Source organism: Fundulus heteroclitus, chromosome 6 (genome assembly GCF_011125445.2).
Source record: "Fundulus heteroclitus isolate FHET01 chromosome 6, MU-UCD_Fhet_4.1, whole genome shotgun sequence".
Taxonomy (NCBI): domain Eukaryota; kingdom Metazoa; phylum Chordata; class Actinopteri; order Cyprinodontiformes; family Fundulidae; genus Fundulus; species Fundulus heteroclitus.
In genome coordinates, this window is record NC_046366.1 from 17,371,623 (window position 1) to 17,396,012 (window position 24,390).

General features: G+C 40.3%; 1 protein-coding gene across 1 annotated transcript; it reads left to right on the forward strand.

Moving 5' to 3' along the window:
• The first annotated feature begins 556 nt into the window (after positions 1–556).
• Positions 557–13,282, forward strand: LOC105934876 (histamine H3 receptor). The gene is made up of 3 exons (XM_012875053.3): positions 557–934; positions 1,388–1,554; positions 11,653–13,282. Exons 1-3 carry the CDS (start codon positions 688–690, stop codon positions 12,409–12,411), a joined length of 1,173 nt encoding a protein of 390 aa, XP_012730507.2. The 5' UTR covers positions 557–687; the 3' UTR covers positions 12,412–13,282.
• Positions 13,283–24,390: the final 11,108 nt, after the last annotated feature.

The following is a 24,390-nucleotide window of genomic DNA, read 5'->3' on the forward strand; positions in this document are numbered from 1 at the left end:
CTGTGGCTGCTGCTGTAGAGAAGAACTGTGTGTCTGTGAATCAAATATGAAGATTTTCGGCAGGGGAAATATGTCTGAGGATTGTTAAACAGAGTGGAATATCCCGCTGTGTTGATCGTGAGGTTGACATTTGAATAAAACAGATCAAGCACTTTGGGGCGTTCGCTGTGCTCAAATGTCAGTTTGAACGGATAATAAGACTCTGTTTTAGTGTGATCCAAACATTTTCTAACCGCAGAGTTTAACTGGTTTTATTTTGGAGAACAGGCAATTTGTCCTTAACAATAACGATAACTTCTCGGTGAAGTGCGAAGCGGGATAATTGGTGCTGTTTCCACTGAAATTAAACCAAATTCCTGCATGTACGGGAAAAAATGAAAAAAAAGAAAGACGAAAAAAAAAAAGAAGCCCTTTGATGCAATCCTGTAACCAAAAATACACGCAGAGGCATTGCTGCGAGACATGCGTAAAATGCATCAGGTGTTCAGGCATGCGTTATGGAAGCGCGTCTTGCGCTCTCTCGTGGATATTTCCGAGCAGTGTGCTCAGTTTGATCGGGAAGCCCGGAGCTTTCGGAGCACATATGGGGGTACTGAGCGCAGTTTCCGTCCGCCTGGCACCTGTTGCTGTTTTATTGTTATTTTTGGCACCTGCCTGTTGCGGATTTTAACCACTCGCATCTCCACCATGTCGGAGGAACACACCGATTCCAACTCCAGCGGGTACTATTTTGACAATCCCTCAACACGGATCCAGAGCAGCTTCGTGTTCTCAGGACCCATTTTTGTCATTCTGATGGTGATGATGGTGACTTTGGTCGTGGTGATAGTTTTAGGCAACGCGCTGGTCATTTTGGCTTTCAAGGTGGACAAGAGTTTGAGGAGACAATGCAATTACTACTTTCTGAATTTGGCAATCTCGGATTTTCTTGTGGGTGAGTTCAATCCTAATCTTCCCATTCAGATGCTGTGATATCGCCGGTAAACTTTTATGATATGATGCTTTCCTGCGTGAACGCTACAAGCATGTTTACTTATCTTAATTGGCCTGGAAGTTCTGGAGCCCTTTTAAATAGCTAGATTGACCAAATCTGTCAAGTGTGCCCCCGTTTTATCCTGTCTTTATATAGTGCTGCCAGCTAGTGGGATGAATAAAGAAAAATATGTTTGGATACTAATTTGTACTAAAATTATTTTAACAATAAAAAGCCGATGCTGTAATGCCTTATAAATGCAGTGTATACATTTATTCAGATCTTTTTAATATCAATTTATGATCTGTAATTTATTCTTGCAACGTTTGTAAAGAAGTACCATAGAGGGGGAATATATTATATTGGCCGGCCTTATCTGATCCCGTTCTTCATCTTTTTTTTTTTTTTGTGTAGGGGCGTTCTGCATCCCTGTCTACATCCCCTACATCCTGACAGGCAAGTGGACGTTGGGTCGAGGACTGTGCAAGCTGTGGCTGGTCACAGACTATCTGCTCTGCTCGGCATCCGTCTTTAGCATTGTGCTCATCAGCTATGACCGTTTCCTTTCTGTCACCAGAGCGGTGAGTGGAACATGCTGTCCTTAAAAAGCTTACAGTCATCCAGGTGAATTTAAGCATCTCGCAGGCCTATTACGAGGGACTTGCAAAAAATAGAACAGTTAAAGCCACTTGGTTGCATTAGTGTGGACACCATTCCACTGATGCTTTGTTGCAGGTTTAGATTCAGTTTTAGGATCGAATCTTTTTTTAAACATACGCCTGCCATTGGTTATAATGAAGCTGATTAACTGGAAATAATGTTCAGCTGTCCTCGTGGATTTTTCTGCCATTTGCTTATTTATATTCCTCAGCTTAAACTGTAGTTCACTGAAAGTTTCCAAAGGCTCGAGATGATGTATTGTACAAAGGTACCAGTCAGAAAAAGGGAGCTAAAAAATAACAGGAAATATGTACTAAGGCACTGTGCAGACAATCATCAATAACTGGAGAAAAATATGACCACACACTATATGGACAATGAAACATGGTGGTGGTGGTGGTGGCACCATCATTATTTTTCTCAGATCCTACAGGGTCAAGATGTTTCCAATTCTGAACATTTATAATTATGTGTTAGTGAATAAAAAAAAAAGATCAAGATGGTTTTAGGTTTTCAGCATCACTGGGAGTTTTTAAGAATAAATCCAAATAAGTAAAACTAACTCAATCTTTTGGAACGGGCCTAGCATGAATCAAGTGTAATGGATGACTTTGATGAATCTAATATTCAGCAAAACACGGAGTTACAATTTAAAAAGGTTTATTGTGAGGAATGAATAGTGGCAGGTGAGGCAGGCAAGCGGAACCAGACTTGACAAATGATTTAATGGCTGACGGGGCAGGCAGGCAGGGATGAGCAGAGGACCAGAAGATGCAGGCATGCAGACACAGGCAACTTTATTTAGAGAAGCGAACAGAAGAATCCAGCTGGCTGAGCACAAAGTAACTGGTAGAGTCAAAACACATCAAGATGAGATGAGATCAGATGAGACGTTCTGTCAGTGAGTGGATGACTGATGCAGGTATATGTAGGCAGGTGAAAGGTGACCAGAGTTGACAGTATTAGTAGCAACAGGTGGAGCTGATCTAGAGCAGAGCGGTGGCAGGAAGGAGACTGAGGTGATTGGATGATGGCTTAGAGATGAAAGCTGATTAAGAAAAGTACAGAAAAGTCCACAGTAAAACAAACAAAACCCTAAATCATGACATCCATGGGTGTCACCTAAAAAGATGTCAAAATTTTAGGCATTTGGAGAAGTTTTGCAAAGATTGATGCCAGGTTTGACCTACTACATCCCTACATCCCTATTAGGGCTCTGAGGTCCTGTGATCAAGACCTACGGATGGTTCCTCATACAAAACTGAAAACTAAAGACGAAGAGCTTTCTCTTCTGTGACTCAAAGATCCTGGAACTCCCTTCCTCGGACTCTGAGATCAGCAGACTCTGCGGTTTCTTTTAAAGACCAGCTAAAAATGTATCTTTTAAAATCAGCTTTTGTTTAATTTTGTCTTGTGTACTTTTTGTAGTCTTCTGTTGCAAAGCACTTTGTGATTTCTATCTTCAGAGGGGCTATATATATAAAGTTTTACTTAATTACCTACTTAAGACAAATAAAATAAGAAATTCCTTTATTGCCCCACAACGGGGAAAATTCTGGCATGACAGTAACAAAGACAGACAGAGTTAACAAGCTAACCTAAAGTTATTTATAAAGCAACAGAGAATGAATTTATCAGAAAAGCCTAAATCAAAGTAAAAATAAATAACAGAGCACACTAATTGATAACATGGCATACTCCGGTAAAAAGAGATAAAATATTTAAGTTAAAAAGAGGAAAAACACCAGCCTATTTACAGATAATATGCATTATACATGATAGTACAGCAGCATCTCAAAGTAGCTAAAGTGTGTTCAAGTGTACCTTACCATCTGAGAGACACTGTAAACCATTCACGATTAGATCGGATCCAACCATTTACAAGTCTGTAAATGCTGATTTAGTCTCTGGTGAGCAGCAGAGATTATAAATCTAACAGCAGCTGTGAGGAATGACCTGCGGAAACGCTCCTTAGAGCATCTGGGATGCAGCAGTCTGTCACTGAAAGAGCACAAATACAAATAATTATGGCTAAACAAAGGAAAGTTGTTCATTTCCCCCCCCCCCAGTGTCCTGTCTAGGAATGTGGCAATAAGAATTGATGTCTTAATGCCTAATAGAGCTCGACAGATTTTACTTTCACAAATGTAGCAATCAGCTTTCGCCGTAGTGCTCCGCTTGATTTATGCATGTAAATAGTTTTATTGTGATTCCTGCGGGGAGAATTTAAAATTATGTGGACACTACAATGGGAAAGTAGGAGAGTAAAGGAAGAACAAAAAGAGAAAAAAAGAAAGAGAAGAGGTGAAAGAAAGAAGAGATAAAAGTAAAAAAATTATAAAACGTCTTCCGTCTGCTTCATCACCTGGAAAGAGAGATGTAAAAAGAACAGCACAACCAGCAGACATAGTGTAACAGATACAATAGAGTAACACCTTGATACCATTGCTAAATCATATGTATTATTATTTGAACTGACATGTATAATGTGATACCTGAGAAAAGAAAGTAAAAAAAAAAAACATTACAGGCTTTCTGTATAGAATTGAACACTTAGTACCTGGAACCCAGCACCTGTGGGTGAAATTTATCCAGAAGAAAACTGCTCAATAGTGGTGGAAAGCTGTTCTAAGCACTACCCTCCTCATATAATCGGTTACCTCTAAGATTTGAAGGAACCCCAGAGCGTGTCTTTCTGTATTGCTGCCCTGCCCTGTTTAGGAGACAAACCAGTGGAGGTGAGAGCTTGGTCCACCTAACAGTTGTATTTTTAAACCAAGAAAAATGTAAGGAAACACAAATTGACGTTAGTAGCTGCCTTCTCTTTATGCAGGGGGGATGGCCAGTCCCTCTCCTTCTAAAGAATACCTTCCCAAATTAATACAACTACAACAAAGAACTCAAGTACTCCAACCATTTGGTCAGTAACTCAACATCACACAATATGGATAATTACATTCTATTACAGTTGAGTTGGATCAAAATCTAAAGGCTGAATGCTGAAATTGACCAATTATTTGTTCAAAGTTGTGACAAGACATAATTTGCCACTTTTGTTTTGACATGTTTATCTATTACCTAAGATATTTGTCACTTTAAAGGCAGAGAAGGTGTGGAGATATTTTTTTTTTCCCACTGTTTCGTTTCTTGACATCACAAAAACCTGCTGTTTTGACGGGGCTGTGATATAGAGAAGAAAATGACCAGAGAGGCAAAAGTCAAACCGGAGCTTACTGTTTGCTCTCTTTTCACTTAAAATAACCACTCTCTTGAAGAGCTACACTCAGACTACCTGCTCAGACCCAATTTAAATCTTATGATCAGAATATGCATTCCTTGTGCTCTGCTATTTCATTTCTGATGAGACTCAAAGGCCAGTGATTGGGGCACGGCCACCACATCCTCCCAAACGTGCCCATCTGTGGAGGTTAATAACTCCTGACCCTTTCAGGCCGGGTGCCACCCCTAATTATAGTTATTCCCTCATGATGAAAATAGAAAAACAGTCAGATTATTGCTTTGGGAAAGATTGGCCTTCAGAAATGAACACAAACAACAAATCATTGCCAGTGGTCTCTATGTCATTCTAAAGCTTACTACTGTGACATGTTTTTTGTTTTTACCAATGTTTCGTCTATTTGTTATTCTCTTTTCTACCACATATATTGTAAAACTTGCATATATTTTCAAGATGGTCCCCCCACTTAGCTTTTTTTTTTTTTTTTTCTGTAGCCTGAAAATGCATAACCGGCTGACTGCATCCGATACACCTCTGTGATAACTCCAAAGGTGGGACGATGCTTGGCACAGAAGACAGAGAGTGCTCTGTCTGCTTTTCAGAGGCTAACACTTAACATCAGAGCAATGAATACAAATAACACCAGAGAGAGAGTGGGCCTCTTCTTTAATTAGACAGCTTTGATCATAGAGGTCCTCCTCCGTGCCGTGGTCCCTCCAACCTGGAGAGATCAATCGCTGCAGGCACAGGCCGCCTGCAGCCGAGCAACATTTTCCTAAAAGCATTTCTCTCTGAACATCGGGAGACAAAGGGCTGTCAGCAGTCAGAGACACAGTTTGTCTTTGAAAAGAAAAGGTGGAGTCAGATGACACACAGCTGGCATAAGAGAGAACTGTTAAAACCTCACAGCTTTAGAGAGGAGGCATCTTTTGGTTGTAAGGTCTAGTCATTAGAATGAGTTAATTTTAATATACCTGGATCTTTCGAGGCATCCATCATTGATTTTTCATGTGTAGTGCTTTACAAAACTATGCATGCAGGTCGAACCTTTCACATTTTACTGCATTTTAGCGAAAAACGTGTTGGATTTTTATTTTTTTTATTTTTTTTTTGCAATAGGTCTAACACAATGTAGAGCCTAATTGTGACGAGGAAGGGCAGGAACCAATGTTTTAGATTGTTTAACTAATCTGATGAGGATGTGTTGGATTTTTAACCTTACCTAGCTTTACACCCTGAAATGAAATCCGATGTAACATCTTACCTTCGGAAGTCACCTAATTAGTAAACATAGTCCAGCTGTGCATAAATTCATTTCAACATCAATACTGTCAACACATTTTGCACATATTTGAATGATTAAAACTAAGGTGATCAAATGCAGCAATGAATCTGCAATAATTAATTCATTGACTAATTTTTGGCTTAAAATTAATTGAAAAATGAATTTAAGAAGTCATCTTTATTTGTCATTGCAGTTGAATACATTCCAACAAAATCTTGTCTTCTGCATCTAACCCACCCCTTAGGGAGCAGAGGGCAGTTTTTTTTTACACCTGGGGAGCAGTCTGGGGTTAAGGGCTTTGCTCAGGGACCCATAGGGGCAGTCTGCAGGGATTGAACCGGGTATTTACAGCCCTGTCAGAACACAAGCACGCTGCGCCAACCACATTTTATTAACTGTACTGGACTAATATTTTAAATCATAGAGAGCATTCCCTGCAGGTGAATTACTCTCCACAATAGGATCAGAAGTCAAATGCAACATTATTAATTAAACACTGTGGACAGACTCGAGTGAAAAGTTAGAAAAAGATGTTGTACAAGGGTCTTTATAACCTGGCCAGCCAGATTAATAATGTGTAGCACTCTAGTTTTGCACATTACCAATCTGGGACTGCTCCATTTTGGGGAAAGGGGGGAATTTCAGCACAACTCTCTGAGCTGATTGGGCGAAACGACAGCTAGTCGCCGCCTACCAAGGTTGGTTTTAGCCAATCACGATATTTAAATTAAAATATAAGCAGCTGACGTCATGAGAAACCACACGCAGATAAGCTAGTCAAGGCACTTCTTGCTGTTGTACTATCAAAGTAGAAATTGTGGATTATTACAAAAGAGATGTATTAACAGCAGCTACGTGTGCGTCTGTGTGTGGGCTCAGCAGTTCTTGCTTTCGTTGCACCAATGTCCCGCCTTAAACCTCAATACTGCTACGTGATTGGCCCGAACCATTTTTGGTTTGGACACAAACGGTTGAAGCTGGTTGTGAACGCACAAATATCGTGAGAATTCAGCTTGCAGGCAAGGCCAGGGTCTTTAAGCACTTTTTAACAACATGATTTCAGAAGAAATTGGGTCTTGTCCTGAAATCTTACACCTGAATAAATAATTGAGTTATTTGCAGGACTGTGTTAAACTTCATGGAATGCCGAGGTGGTAATTCAGCCCATTTAATTTAGGCGCAGTGGACAAAGGTCACACATAAAATTAGAAGGACACTGCCATATTGATATGCAAGAATGCTCCAGTAAAAGCGCAAAACCAAATCCAGTTAAAAATATATGGCAAGACTTGATGCTGGCCTCAGTAAATATGGAAAACAGGTAGAGACATATCCCAAAAGTTTTTTAACAGGTTGCTGTACTAAAGACTCTTTGGATTTTTATTCTCTAAGAAAAAAACAAAACAAAAACAAACCAGGAACAAAAATCTCTCTTCTTTCATATGTTCTATTTTATGATGGCCTTTATGATCACATGTGCTCCATATAAAATACATTTAAATGTGGTGTCGTAATAGGGGAAAATGTGAAAAAGCTCATGTAGTGTGACTACTGGAGGCACAGGACATTCAGATTCTTGGTTTGAGCAGATGATTGACATGCAACAGGGCTTCAAGTCAGGTACAAACTAATTTGTACAAACACAAGTGGATCCAGGTTTAATCTTCTGTGAACTAAAGCTAATTAGAAAGACGCACAGTGACATATTTTCAGAGGAGCTGGAGAGGCTCTAAAAGTACGTTGTCCACTGAGCGGGCATTTGGACAGGGACTGAGGATGTTACATTAATTGAGACGAGTGGTCATGAGAGGCGCTTCATTGACTTAATATTTAGTCAGACGCTTTTATTATTGGACTGTTGGACATGGTTTGTGTTGATAACTCATGGTCAATGTGAAGAGTTGGCAGCCTCATGTCTGTTTTATGTAGATATGTTTAATACTTTATAAAGTTGAAAAGTTACTCAAACCCTAACCATAGACTTTTAATATCTTTTTTATTGTTAGTTGGAACTGTGTAGCTGTAAAAAGAGCTCACAGTTTACCGGCATGTTTTATGAACTTTGATTTATGAAAATATGCCTTTGTTCTATAGGGATTTCAAAGTTGCATTTGAAATAAAATTACAATTAGTCCTTTAGGAGTGTCTTAAGATAGCTATAGTCATAGGTAACAGATTAGAATATTATTAAAATGTTCACTTACAGCTCTATTCACAAAGGGAAACACAGTATATAGACACACAGTCTGATGTTTTCAAGCCTTTATTTTTGTTAATTGTGCTATTTGTTTCACTTTCAGCTAATAAAAACATCACACCTAAGATTACAATATCACGTCAGATCAATCAGAAACATTATTCAGAAATGTCGGCTTAAATGTATGCTTAATACCTGCTTAAAGGTTGTATTTTCAAAATGTACTTTAAGTCTGATAAACAAGCCTCATAAGAATGCATATTTTAAGTAATTCCATATAACTGTGTATATTTCCCATGTTAACATATTATTCTTTTAAGAAAATCATTGGTGGCACAATTGTTGACACCCCACGTTGTTAACATTTCTTCTATACCATGTCAGAAGGTTGGATTATATAGAGAAAGTGATCTTTGAACATTTGTAATTGCACAGTCTGTCTAGATCATTAAGATTCCTGGGTCCTCTCATAGGCTCCCCTCTTTTCAGCTCAAGCCAACGTTTTATTTAGTTTGTTTATATAAAATTAAGGTCTAGAGACCCAGATGTCCTAAAATAAGGCAGATTGTTTTTTTCTTTGTATTATGAACTGTTTCTGTGTTGATTTAGATGCACATTTGGATAATTATTACATTTTGTTTTATTATTTACTTAAACAAAATTACGATACATTTCAATTTTCGGCATATTTCTATCTAAAATGTCTAAACATTTAAAAAAGGTTACAAAGTCATATACTAGCAAATTTCCCAGGGCTTGTTTCTCTTGAAAGAGAAACAAGCCCTCAGCATCACAGATCCTCCACCACACATAACTGTGGGCATAAATAATTTTTAGTGTTGGTTGCCAAAAAGCTTAATCTTGGTCTTATACAATTGGTCTTACAAACTTGCTTGTGATGGTAGGGCAGAAAAGGGGATTTTACTAGCAATGCTCCCAAACAACCAATTGGCACGTAGACAGCTGTAATTCGCTCAGAATCTGGAGACCTGATAATTCAGCCGACACAGAAATTAGCGTTTTAAAAGGTGTGTTGAATGAACTGGTGTTGCTGGAGCGAACTCTGGAACCACTGTGGAGGAGAGAATAGGATTAGTGGTCGAGAACAACTCAATGTGGATGTGAGTGCACTGAATAAAAGCCACTAACCTTCTCAGATGCCGGGAGGTTGCACTGGCTCTGATGATTGGGTCCAAAGGATCTATCTGGGTGATCCGAATCACTGACTGAATGATTCGCTTCATGTAGTACACAGGCAGGGCAAGAAGCGTAACCAGGCTTTGAGTCATTAAATGGTAAATGGCTTGTACAGTGCTTTAACTAGTCTGACGACCCCAAAGCACTTTACACTACAGTCAGTCATTCACCTTGTCATTAACACATTCACGGTGGTGAGCTATGTTAGTAGCCACAGCTTAACGGGAGGCACTCTCCAGGCAGAGGTATCCAGAGAGGGGTAGAGGCAGGTAGGCTAGATCAAGAGATGGTTTAGGGATGTCGAGGTCCAGATACAGAAGCCAACAGGAGAATTCAACAGGGGCAAGATAGGCAGTAGAAATGACAGGAAAGAGACAGATCGATAACAGGCAGGCGGTCAAGGTACGCTGGATGGTTTATTCACACGGTGGCTTTCAAGAATCTGGCAGTTACTCACTGGGAGAGGCTGGAATATATAGTGCTCATCCTAGGTGAAGTGACTCCACTTAATTAGCACCGCTGCAGGTGTAACTGCTCAGACCTTGATTACCTGTGCAGAGTGGGTGCAGGAGCAGGAGCAAGGAATGATATCATGACACTGCAGACAGGCAGGAACAGACATAATCATTACAGACAGTATCGGCTCAGTTGGGACGCGCGCCACTCGGCTCCCCCTACTTGCAAGCGATCCAGGAGAGGTTTTATGCTGAGCCAACTGCTCAACAGCATTTGAGCAAAGCATTTCTAGGCCATTCGAAACTCAAACCGAGTTAGTTAAACTGAGTAGGGAGGAGTCGAGCTGGGCCGGCCAAACTAAATAGGGTCGGTGGAACTGCGGCTTTGGGGACCACAAGACCACAGATCTTTAATAGTGGATTTTTTTTTTTTTTTTTTTTTTTTTTTTTTACACGTTTATCCTACTCGCTGTGTCTGATGACAGGATACATATTTGTCCTCGACCAGCTAGAACCACAGGCTTCTGTGTCATAACATGTGTGTACCTCAGAAAAAGTCACAGAGTTTCTTGAAACAAACATTTCAATCAACTGATCAACTCAAACAAATAAAGTACAGTAGAAAAAAAAAATAGCTGCCTATTTTTTAAAAGATTTTGATACCAAAAATTGTGGCACTGGGAATTTTGTTTATTCCCACTGAACAAGTACACTCGCATTGAAGGTTGTATTTATTCGTATATTTCCAAACATTGTATAAAAACACAACTTTTTTCTGTTAGACCTGAATTTAGACTAGACTTTTTCCTGATTTGGGTCAGGTAGGATTGGCAAACTTATTTCTATCTGCTAAATGCTAGAATAATCAATGAAACATTTTTTAGAATATTTTCTGTTACATCCCTAGAAGTTAAAATACATTTCCTTAGCATTTGATAGAATTACCTTTAAAGCTGCTTGACCTGGGTTAAACATATTATTTGACATAAGGGCGTTGTGGTGGCCACTCAGAAACATTAACTTTTTTTGTCCTTAAACCTTGTCAATTTTCCAAAGTTAGCTGTTCCCTTCTGAGCAAAGCACTTAAACAGCTGGAAGCTACCACCTCCACGCTTCACAGCTGAAATGATATTCTCAGACGTTCGAGCCTCCACCTTTTTCCTCCAAATCTGACGATGGCCATGGTGGTCGAGCACCTCAATCTTAGTTTCATCACACCGCAGGACAAAGCTAAGAAAATTAAGGTCTGTGTCCCAAAGTGCATTTGCAAACAGTAATCTTGTTTGTTTTTTTTTGCTTTTGAAGTAATCGCTTTTTTCTCTCCGAGTGACCTTTCGCGTCATGTTGGTACAGAACTCTTCCCACTGTGGACAACGACACAAAGATGGTGATCTTAGCGAATGTGAAAGTATGAATTTGAAAAAAGCTCAGATTTATCTCTGCTCCTGTCCTTGATAAAAGAAAGAAACAACAAAAATACTCTGTTTATATGTAATTTGAACAATAACCTCACGTTATTACTGTTTTTGTGGTTACAAAAAGAAGTCATCTGCAAATATCTCCTGAATTCAAGGAAACAGTGGCAATAAGTGCAGCTTTATCTAAGTGCCGTTTTTTTTTCCTGACTTATGCTTATTTTTCCTGCAGGTAAGTTATCGAGCCAGACAGAGCATGACTCATCAGGCCATAATCAAGATGATTGCAGTCTGGGTGCTGGCCTTTGTCCTGTATGGGCCAGCTATCATATTCTGGGAGCTGGTGGTCGGCAGAAGCCGCGTGCCAAAGGATGAGTGCTTTGCAGAGTTCTATTACTCTTGGTACTTTTTGCTAAGTGCCTCTATGCTGGAGTTTTTCTCTCCTTTCATCTCGGTGGCTTTCTTCAACCTCAGCATTTACCTCAGTATACGCAGGAGGAGGCGCCACCACAGGGAGGCCCAGCTTCAGCAACAGCTTCAGGCAAGTGAACCTGCCTCTGCCCAGGGGGAAGGCATCCCTCTGTCCCACAACTGGGGATTCGGGATAAAGCTGCCTGGAAGAGGCTCCATCCACTCTCAGACCTCCTCCCCTTGTTTGGGTAAACTGGATCCCTCCACCAGCAGGGCTGCTCAGCCTAGCCGTCTGTCCAGGGATAAGAAAATTGCTAAGTCCCTGGCAATCATAGTATGTGTGTTTGCCATCTGCTGGGCACCATACACCCTACTGATGATCATCCGTGCTGCCTGCAGAGGGCGATGCATCCAGCATCACTGGTATGAGGTCACCTTCTGGCTCCTGTGGCTTAACTCGGCTATTAACCCATTCCTGTACCCTCTGTGCCACAGTAGCTTCCGCAGGGCCTTCAGCAAGATTCTCTGCCCAAAGCGGTACACAACTCCGCCTTCATCTGTGCTGCGCCCTGGCCAATGACACGCAGAAACCCCCGAACAATGTACCTGAACGACTGGATGAAAGCAGAATAAACTAATCTGTGTCCAACAGTTTGTGACAGTTTATTGTCTAAAACTGTGTTTTTTTGTTGTTGTTGTTGTTGTTTTGTGCGTGAATTGAATTCTGCACCGCAGCATATTATGTCTTCTATCGTTTGTTCAAGAGGAATGAAATACTTTTTCATGTGGATTTTTGCAACAATAATATCATTATTTATTTACCGGAAAGTTGTGGACAGCTTAATTAGTGCTTTGTCAGTTGTACAAAAAAAAAGGACATTTAAATAGATGGAACTTTCTTATGATATACTGAAAAATATATATAATGGAGATATGAAATATGTTGATTTATCCACTGTTTGTGTCTGTGTCTGTATCAGTACAATGTGCCATATACAGTAAATCCTTCATAAAATTATATTTTTCATTGTTTAAGGTGTTTCCCTCTTGCCTAAACTAGATGATAATAGGCCAACATCCCCCTCTGCTGTTAAAGAGTGATGGAAACAATGCAGTGCTCTTTTCACTTGTTGTTACTCTACAACTACATGCTTAAATTTTTTTTTTATTTAATGTGATAGACCAACACAAGGTGGCACATAATATTGTTGTGCATTGCAGAACGAGTTATCACTACGACTATACCTCATGCTCAGTCAGACTGGATGGAGAGCGTCTTTCAGGCCCTGCCACAGCTTCTCGGTTGGGTTCAGTTCAGAACTTTGATTGGACCATTCAAACACAGGCATGTGCTTTCACCTAAAACATTCCACCAAAGCTTTTTCTATATGTTTAGGGTTGATGTCCCGCTGGAAAGTGGTCTCAAATCTTTTATGGCAATAAGTTTTTCTTCCAGGGTTGTTCAGCATTTACCTTTATCCATCTTCCCATCAACTCTGACCAGATTTCCTGTCTCGGGCCGAGAAAAGTATCCCCATGCCACCAAGCTGCCATCGGGTTTCACCGTGGAGACGGTGTGTTCAGGAGGATGTAAACTGTTAAGATGGTATTTTGCATGAAAAGGTTGGACAAATTTGGACTTCTGAACCCCTTGTTTAAAGAATTGGCACAATTCCTGCCTTCCTTCCATAAAAGATAGATTTCTGGAGTACACAACAGATAAGAGGCATTAACATGTATAATTTTCTTCCTGCTTCCCAATTATGTGCTCCTATTATGTCGGTCGGTTGCCTAAAATCTTGATGAACAATGAAAATGTTTGTGGTTCTAACATGAAAAAATTTGATTTTTTCTTTTCAAGTCTCACCATAATAATTGTAAGTATAAAAAGGGATCTGCCGGTAAAACAAACTTCTTTTTTCTTGCTGTTACGTTGCTGGATGCTTTCAGGACATTTTTCTCATGACCATTAACCTTTAAAGTTTATGAACCCCTTTAAGTTTTATGGATTTTTTTTCTCTGAGATTCATTTAAAAGATCTTCAACTGCTAGAAGTTTTTTGGTTTGAAAGTCAGGGAGGTCAGGTGCTCCTTAACAAACAATACCAGTTCACGGTTTGCAGTGTGGACAAAGTGTGTGTACCCTCTTGCACCACTAGATGTCACCATTAACCTTCACTGTGCAATAATGCATGTATTGCCTTCAGCTCTCAAAATGTTAACGGTCATCATCAGCTTTATGGGTTTTACTTTGATGCTATTGTGTAAATTTGTTGTTTTAACACAAAAGCTATTTTTTAAAAGAATGACTCAGTTTATGGCAGACTTTTACTTAATTATGACATGTATATAATATGTGGCAGTGCTCCTGCAGCATTTGCCCGTATGGTGTTTAGCTGTAAATATATTATTGTTTCATGCTCTTAACTCTGGCAAATGTTATAAATTACCTGTGATAGCTGTCTTACAACCCATTGCTTGGTATTTATCCTTTAATATCAGTACACAGAATTATTTCTGAAGTTATTCATTTGGCTTTTAAAGAAAGATCTTCAATTTACAAAACATAAAAGCGTGCTTATCTCTGACAGTAGCTGATGCTTCCTGTGGGAAGCCTGGAACAAAATAAATAAAATGGATTTCTGCACTCACTTCGAATGACCACAATTGTGCCCTTTAGTTTCTGGGTCTGTGCCAAACTACCTTTGCTTGATGTGCGCATGAAAAGCTGAGAGTGCAAAACCTGTTCTCCAAAACCGCTGTCTATGGAAACTTGATTTGATAAGATTAAACATTCTTCCCTCCAGATGCGTACTTGTTAGACCTGTAATTATGCCATTGTGTCAGATACCGAGGATCCATTTGCAGGTGCCTGGGTCCCACAGGGGACCTGCATTGCTCAAATTGTTGCTGTTGCATGTGTGCACATCTGGCCCCCTGGTCAGGTGCTGAGAATAAGGGCACAGCTGCAGGGAACAAGGCCTCTGCTCTGCTCCCCCTGCTGCTCTCTCTCTCTCTCTCTCTCTCTCTCTCTCTCTCTCTCTCTCTCTCGGCCCACTGCATGGTTGGGGGGGCAGGAGTGCAGCTCTGACCACAGGGATGCAGGCACATTTCCCTGGGGTTGACAGAATTGCAATCATCAGCAGAATGGCGAGGCTGGGTTTACTCTCAAATGTGACAGCAAGAGCGCTGTGCACTGTGTGCAGTGATATTAGTGGGGGATACCGCTATTGATTTTAGTGATAGATTGAAATGTCATGGCATGTGTGCCAATCTTATTGGCCGCTGACTGAGTCAGTGTCGGGGATCATGCCAGCTTAAATTGGTGTAAGCAAGGAAAATACCAAATGGGAGATAATAATTACAACGCGTGGAGAAGTGTGTGTTTGGCTGTTTTTTTTTTTCCATCCAGTTTCTCTTAGTGTAAAATTTGTGACCAAAAGCAATGATTTTTTTTTTTTTTTTTTTTGAAGGGCGGTGACCCTAAACCAACAACAACTGCTGAAGTCAGGTTTATAGAGCCCAGTGAGCAAAGTCTGGGTTTGTGATCAGATAAACGGCCCTTACAGCCTCTTCCTGAATCTGCATGCGTCTCCTTGGCACTTTGTTAGTTATTATCTCACCAGGAGTCGATGCCTCTCTTGGCATCCTCCTTTAATATAAATCCAGATTAGCTGGATCTGGCGTCTGGTTAGGTGGTCCAAGAGATGCCAAAACCAAGTGGACTTTTCCTTGACTTTTACACATAACATGCCATTTTACCATTTTGTATCTGAATGATAAAAACGTCACGGCATATTTTATGAGCTTTTAAACTGCTGTCACATTTGCATTGCACTCGTATTTACAGCAAAGCCAATGATTATATATGCACAGGAACTGGAGGAAGGCGGCGGTGCACCTCAGGTGGTTCTCCTGTGTGAAACACGTTCTGGGAACAGAACATGTAAAGAGGAACCCAGGCAGAATAACATTCTGATCAGCCAGACTTTTTTTCAATTGTTTAAACGGCCAACCGCATGGTGGCACCTCTGTGCATTGAGCCGGACAGAAGTGGTGAATACAACTTACTGAAGTTCAAACTGAGCATCAGATTGGAAAAGAAGAGGGATGAAAGTGACTTTGATGAATATTTTTGACAGATTTGAAACAAAATACTTCTTACCTCTTTGCACCTCTTAGCTCCTTTTCCCATATAAATATGCATCAGTTGTACATTCATCTTAGGCAAACATGATGTTGGTTTAATACTTTAGGATTAGTCCTGCAACTGGCTGGTTCCCGGTTTGAACCCCCATTCCAGCTGTCTCAGTCCTTGAGCAGGACACTTCACTTACATCGTCTGTAGGGAAGCACTTTGGAATCCTCAGACGTGTTAAAGTGCCCCCCCATACTAGCTCTTAGCTTCATCCTCCATGATCAACGTGTCTGGATTGATACTAAATTAAAATGTAAAGGGACTTATCTGCTGCGGTCAAGATATTTACAGTAATTGCTTGCGACATCTCAACAGAACCTCGCTTCAAAAATCCAGAACAATCCATTTCATTTTGAAATCTTCTGACTTCTAATTGGATAGCGCCTTATATGCAATAAAAGGTCCCAGACGTAGCATAAAGCCACTGTATTTCACTGCTAAAAGTTGGGGGCATTTTCACACGGCTGGACTCTCTTCCACCAAGAACAGAACAATATTCTACACTTGAGCTACTCCAGAATAATGCCGAAACACGGAGAAGAACTTGCAGACAAGATCAAACCACTTTGCGCAGAAAGAGGTCAAAACCGTGACCCCTTCAGAGGCTGAAGTTCCAACACAGGCTGTTCACTCTCTCTGCAAACTAAATGTAAACCACAGTTAATATTTCATCAGGGACACACTTAAAAAAGAATAAAAAAGTACTATTTCTGCTTGATTTTGGCCTTTTCACTTCTGCCGTTTTTCCTCCTCTTTTTTTCCTGCAGTGCACCTCCTGACTAGAGATTAAATAATTCCATTGGAATCCTCTTAGGATGGGTTCCCAGCACTTGGCAATTAAACAATTACATTTAATCAGCATGGGGCGACGCTTCAAGTCACCCTCATTTCAGACGTTGATTAAAAGCAATTCTGCAGTGGTTATTGCTGTCGACTTTCGAAACTGCGGTTAACTTAGGTTTACTGCGTCTGCGGTGTTCGGATTGGATGGCAATACGGGGAGGTTCAGTGGTGGTCGGGAGCTGTATCTGCCTCTGGTGCGCGAAAGTGTAATGACAGAACTCATGGCAGACCTCATACTGTCTCCTAAGTCGGAGCCACTTAGATTAGTTAAAGACATTTTGACCCTACAGCAAAGAAGACGCGGTGAACAATGGCGAGAGGAGGAGCGTTAGCTTTTGCATGTGGGAGTTTGAATCCTGGGTGCATATAGGGTTTTATTGTGTGTATTCACTTGGCTGCGGATATATATGGAAGCTTAAAGGAAATGCGCCTTGACATCTACGTTTTTCATCATGCAGCACAATGGCGTGTGCCTCTGCGACGGCTCTGGCTTGACTGTGGAAGCCAGAGAAAAAGAGCAGGGGTCTTTTTTTTGTTTGAAAATGCACGCGTGAATACGGAGCTACATGGCACAGCGCAGGGGCTGACTGCAGAGTTCTCTGTGCAACACAGGCGAAGTGTGATGGACACCCAGCCCCCCTCATGTGAAACCCAGGTGCCCGTGTTTCGTGAGGCGCCCCACCGGCTCTCCAGCCCTCTTAATTAGCGGCTTCCCGTCAGCTGGCACCCTGGCCTTCGAGCATCAGCGACTGGCTCGTGCGGCAGGAGGAATCTAGTTCACTCAAGATCTCTAATAGACGGATGCACGGGCGGGCTGAGAAAGAGGCATCAACGTTGTCTTGGCAAACTGATAAATCATCAGTGAATTTCCTAGTGTCTAGATCAAATGCATGCTGGGAGGAGGACAGAATACTGTAGCCTGCTGTACTTTTTATTAAAGATGGGCCACTGCAGAGAATGGAATGGAAGGCCTGTTTTTTTTTTTTTCTTCTTCCCTTTGCTGCAGATGCAATGCGAGAAGACGTTGATGATTTTTATACGATGGTGTCAAATATAGATAAAAGATTTCACACGGATGAAGATGCAGCTTTCTTCCTCGTGCAGCATCACAGCAGCTCTGCAACAATAGCCTCCTCTAAATACATTCCCCCCGTAACTTCTTGCCTCCACGAATCTCAAGGGGAGAGAGCTACAAAAAGTGATAATTACATGAAATATACATAGCGAATAAAAGGAGCATGTTTACATAACCATGCCCACAAATATCCGACTGAGGAGACATTGTTCTCCGGCTCCTTTTAAGCTGATCTCCCAGGGATGCCATTTTAATGACATGATGGTTTAAAGAGATGCTGCTCCATCTCGTTCCATATTTAATTAACTTTTGCTTTTCTGACGCAGAGGAAAAACAGAAGAAAGAACATGCGATGGAGACAAACTGATGCGCGATAGCGAGGAGACAATAACAAATAGCTGGGAGAGCAGAAAAAAGGGAGGCGGAGGGGAACATTTTGCAGAGACCTTGTCATGCTTTTGTGAGTTGTTTACAATTCAAAAGAGGCAAAGGGAAAGGAGGAGACATGGAAGAACTGCGGGTATGGAGACCGGCATGGGTGAAAGGTTGAGAATGATGATCCCCCCCCCCCCCCCACCCCACCCCCCACCCCACCCCCCCAAACCAGGCCTTCATGGAAGAGTGGCAAGAAGAAAGCCGGGAGACATTCTGCAAACCATGTAGGACACAATGCAACTGTGTAAATGAAGGTGACCAGGTCAGACGAGACCAAAATTTAATGTTTTGGTCTAAATGAAAAGAAAAACTAAGACGCCAAACTGCACATTAACCCCAAACAGTATTTCCCGCAATAAGACATGGTGACGGTAGCATCATGCTGTGGACTTGCTTTTCTCCGACACCGCCAGGATGCTTTTGGAGTTGATGGTAACACGGATGGACCTAAATACACAACAAGAAAACCTTTTTACAATGAAATGGTTTAGACCAAAATCCAGAGCAAAATCCCACAGAGAGAGAATCTGTGGCAAAAACCTGTGTTTACAGATGCTTCACGACCAAAGTGACTGAGCTTGAACCATAACGTAACGATTTTGGTCTTTAGATGTGCAACAGTTGCTTGTAATGTGACAAACTGTGGAAATAGCTCAGATATGTAATTTATTTAATTGAACCATGGAAAGAAATTAACCCTAAGGAAAAACGATACAGTAACAAGGAGAAGAAAATGTGAAACAGCTAAATACATGTACAGTGACATGAAAACATGTTGGCACCTCACAGATTTCTTGTCCTTTTGCCTTATTATCATACTTAAATATTTCAGATCATTACAAAAAGCAGTTTTCAAATTATGATTTACCCCGTTTAGGGAAACAGATGCAGCCCTGGGTTATTTAGCTTCTCATCTGTTCTCAAACTCATCGAGATTGATCCTATTATCCTATTAACTTTACATTTCTGTTAGTCTTTGTATTATTTTTAATAACATAATATTTTCTTTGCTTATGTTGTAAATGTGCCTTTGCTGTACAGTCTGTTATTCTTCTATTTGTTATCATATACTACCTTTGTGTGAATCTGCTTGCTTCACTTTGCTGCTGGTATGCCTGAATTTCCCCACTGAGGGTCAATAAAGGATATTCCTATTCTATTTTACTCTATTTCTGAGATATCTTAGTTTACTTCAAGTTGCTACACAGATGCTATTTTGTTGATTTCTGGACTTTACTGGTGAGGCATTTATCATATATATATATATATATATATATATATATATATATATATATATATATATATATATATATATATATATATATACATATAGTGTATGCATTAAATAGGCTCATATCATCCCATATAAACTTCCACCATGGTCAAAAACTTATATACAGCATAGAATTCAGAAAGGCCTCCTCTCAGTCATGTGTTTTCCATTTTTACCTTCAGCCCCATACAGCGCACTGTGCATTATTGATAGTATCTTTCCCTTTTCTCTCCTCTTGTTAGACTCTTCCCTTGTCCTCCTCACTCACACCAAACTGAGCTGGCTACATGGAGCCAGGAGAGTTACTGTGAATTTGACCCCACCTGGTCTATTTTTCATCGCTTGGAGTTTAATACATTTTTGAAAATCCTCCCCCATCTAGTCACCCACACATACTAGAAATAAAATGGGGGTAGAAAAAAGGTAGTGGCTTGTCTATTTCAGGTGTCTGTCTTAGTGAGGCAGAGGGAGATGACTGGAGGGGGATACTCACCTTCAGTTCTCCCAGTGCAGGATACATGGGGATCATTAGAGGAGGGTACAGTGGAGGAGAGAGTTTCTGTTTGTCCGTGAAGAGGACTGAGTTGTAAGGGATGACAACCGAGATTAGATGTGAATGGTAGTAAATTACAGAGGTTCACAATAATTAGAACGTGTATGAAAAAGCAATTGTAGTGTATGTGTTGTCAATGATTGCCACTCAGCTGCAAGTTTAAAATGTGATATTTCAATGTTTTGTCCTGAAGAGTGGGTTTAAGCCAACAAACGATCAAAGTACATGACAGCACAAGGACATTGCTAAACATAAGCTCTTAAAAGCAACGGTTCCAAAAATGAATCTTTCTAGTAAAAATGTAGTTGATTACATGTGAAAACACTTTTTAACTGCTAAATTCGATGAAAAATAACTAAACGTTGGCACACCGTTGTAAAACCTGTTTGGATTAAACCATAATATTAAGGGAAAATTAATTTGCATATTGAACACAGTTTAGTATATGGGTTGTGCCCATGGAAAACTTTCCAAACCCTGTCTGGCGATGCCTACCAGCTTTTGGTGGAGGCAGTATGATGGTTTGGGACAGAATGACCTTTACTGGAAAAATAACACGTGTCATCAACGGAGGCAGTCGTAATACAGAGAGATACAGAGATTAAATGATGAACCCAGAGGGGATCTCATTTTTAAGTCTTAGAGAACATTCAAGGATCACAAATGGGTTTTAATGGGCAACTTCCAGAGTTCAACAGAGGAGAGTATGACACGGCCGGCCTGCAGTCCTGAGCTTTGATAAGTTGCTGGATAATCTTGGGTGCGCTGTTAGTGCGACAGCCGGCAGCACAACCACATCGGGTGACTTGCGACAAACGTTGGTTGAGGAACAGGATGCGATCCCACGGCAAAGTGTGACCAACATAATGACCAGCATGAGGTGCCAGGCTCTTGGTGTTGTGTACAATTTCCCCACATGCTACTGAGGCCCATGTTTGGTATACGAATAAATTGTTAAATAGCAAATATTGCTTTTCCCCCCAAACTTCAATCACCCAATTCAATAAAGACGACCAGACAAGAGTCAGTAGCAGTAAAGACTGATTGGTATTGCAGAGAGGATTAGGCAAGCTTTTCATGGGCGCAGCCCACTTCATCAGCTCTGCAACTCCACCAAAAACGCCTCTTCCTTATGCGTGTGGCAACGTTTAAAGCAAAAATAATTTGTTTTTTCAAATTAATAGGATGTATTACCAACAAGAATAGTTACATCGAAGAAGTAATGAATCAAACCCAAATGTCTTTACTTTTTGTGCAATCTTTAAATAACTGATGTAATAAATGTAAATGTATTTAATGACATTACAGCCCTTTTGGAAAATTCTTAGACACACAATATTTGCAATGTTATTTATATATTGTGTTTCATTTTGAGACTCAAACCTGAATAATTAAAAAGGTTTAGAACTGGAACCATAACAAAGAAGACAGAACAGGTACCAAATGTTACAGTGTGACCTCTAAACATTTGGAAAGGATGGTAAGGGAGCTAACAAAAAAAAAAAAAAAAAAAAAAACTCCCCCAAATGTTTCTAAACTGCAGCAAATATTATCTGTGTGATTATGCAGCTGCAACAAACAGAATTAAACTTGAAGTGTAATGTTACAGTGTTTGCTGTTTTTAAGGATGAACGCAGAACCAGGCAGGAGTGATGATTTTCCACATATAACATGTTGGTTTAGCGCTTATCTTGCTTCTGTTTTATTTTGCTTTGATTTCTTCTCCCTAATGTATTATCTGGCATTTTAGGTCTAAAAACGTCTTTACGTTTAATTTACACAACTACTTAATTACAATTAAATAAAAGTCAAGATACACCCTCTTGTGTCTGAAGTACAGCACTGACAGATGAAAGTTTAAAAAAAGAAACAAATAAATTAATAAGGTTTTTCTAAAAGAGACAAAAAAAAATAGTTCAAGTTGAAAAAAACACAAAGGGATACATTTTGTCATTGAAAAAATGTCAATACTTTGTAGCCTTTTCCGGTCAGACTTCATTGCTCGCTGACGAGAAAGAAGAATCACACCATGACTATTTGAAAAAGAAAACCCTTTAAAAAAAATTCTGTTTCTTTCTTGTACATTGCTAAACCAACTGGATTTTATTTATTTATTTTTCTTTGACAAACATTCTCAGTTCAGAGATCTGAAATGTGTTACTCTTAATTTACTCTTAATATATTATTCTCAAACAAGTTAAACAGAAACACAACTGAACATTTATTTAAAAGCTCGTTTCGAATTTGCTCCAACATGAGCAACGAGTGCCACGCATTGGGATGGATGGAATAAACTACCACAGTCTGTGGCATTAGTATGGAAAAATAAGACATAAAAGAAATTGCATTTTTAGGGTTACTTTTCTTGCCTTTTTTTTTCAAATAATTGTTTAATTAAATTGTTTCTTTTATCATTTCTTTTCTGTAATCTAACTTTATCTCACAATGTCAAATAAAACAGTTCTTCAGCCATGTTTGTTATTTCATGTTTCCATATATTTTATATAATGTTTTCATTATAATTTGTATTCACTTTATTTTACTTTTTCAGTTTACTGATTGATGAAGGGCTGCTTGCTCAGTCAGCACATCAGATAACGGCCCTGATGGCAAAGCTGGGCCTTAATGTGTTGCTCTGTTTTAATTTAATTTAAACGTCCATGTAAAATGAAGTTATTTTAAAAGACCTTTAAGCGTCTTCGTAGAGTGGCTTTTGGTCTTTTTTTTGTGTGACAACTAGCTCCTTCCACACTGGGAGGTATTTACTGAAAGCAAGAAATCTGAAGCAGCACCTAGTAAAGCATCTCTAGCTGATATGGTCATTAAGCGTTTGTACCTTTATTCACAAAAAAAAAAAAAAAAATCCCATTTTGTGCGAAACCTATTGCCATTGTCACATTTTGAAGATACAAAGCCCCAAATTACACATGGAAAACCCAGAAGAAAACAGCAAAGGCCTCGTGTTTATCAACAGCATCCTAGTGGGGCTACATAGTCGGGCTGAGGCGTCCATTTTGATGACATAGTTCTGAAGTGAAAAGATGGCTCTGTGGATGTGAAGTGCCGGTGTGAGAGATTAGGTTACATCAGACGGTCCCAGCGGATCTCCCAGCCAAATGGAGCTGGATCTCATGCTTGGGCGCACATATTGAATGCCATAAGAGATCTCTGAGGTCTCCTTCAGCCAGAGGAATGCACAGCCTAACAATGTGGAGTTTTCACCAAACTAAATTTTGCACCAAAGAAGAGCAATAGCAAGGACACCGGAACACAAGGGAGAAGCACTGAATGTATATTTGTTCAAACGGTATGAAAGGCCACATTTTTACCTTTCTGGACAGCAGCATGCAGCGCGGCTTCAGCAGGAGCTCATATTTCTTTAATAACGTCCTAACACAGACTGCTGCTTTTCCTCCAGAGGACTGCAGGTATGTGGCTCTTAAGTCTAAAAAAAAAAAAAAAAAACCCATAAAAACAAACAAACAAACAAAAAAAAAATATGCTATTTTAAACACATCTTAGATAAAAAACATCATTTCAGCTCTCAAACATCTGGCCCCACTGGCCAGTTTCATTAAGGATTGGCCAGGCTCTTGGCAACATTAAGTGCCACTTGCATTAAGGTTATGTGCAGTGCGACTGCACTGTGGAGGATCAGCCAGGCTGAGTTATCTCTGAACAAGCCATCCATTCTGCTGCTTTCTGATGGAAGAATACTTGGGAGCGGTGTAATTATATTGCTTTAAATGAACCCTAGAGAACCCTCTGCCAAAGCGCCTACAAAGTCTCGCACTTGGGCGTGTGTCAGGAACACGCAGCTTGTGTGTGCACTAATGTATATGCAGCCGAGCACGTGTGCGCGCGCGCGCACGCGTCGAGCTGCTTAGGCTGGCGCTAAAAGCGAGGCCGCAGTGGTTTTGATACGCCTCACAAGTGAATTTAATTAAATCATAAATATGAGCTGGAGGCCACCACCCAATTTAATGTAATGGATGATGTGGGCCAGTCCATCTCTGGCAAAGCAAAGTTCTGGATCTGTTCAAATGCCCTTGAAGCTTATTAAAAGTGTCTGGCAAAGGGAGACGCTAGCAAAGTTGTTTAATGGATGCCCAGCTTGCATTTCCTGTGATAGTTTAATGCTGGGATGTACCATCTCTGATATGGATGTGGGGCTGCAGCTTGT

What these genes read in the sequence shown, in the direction of transcription:
- LOC105934876 (XM_012875053.3), top strand. Translation starts at nt 688, where the DNA reads ATGTCGGAGGAACACACCGATTCCAACTCCAGCGGGTACTATTTTGAC. An exon ending in AATCTCGGATTTTCTTGTGG is followed by an intron (nt 935 to 1,387) that starts GTGAGTTCAATC and finishes TTTTTTGTGTAG; the next exon opens with GGGCGTTCTGCATCCCTGTC. An exon ending in TCCTTTCTGTCACCAGAGCG is followed by an intron (nt 1,555 to 11,652) that starts GTGAGTGGAACA and finishes TTTTTCCTGCAG; the next exon opens with GTAAGTTATCGAGCCAGACA.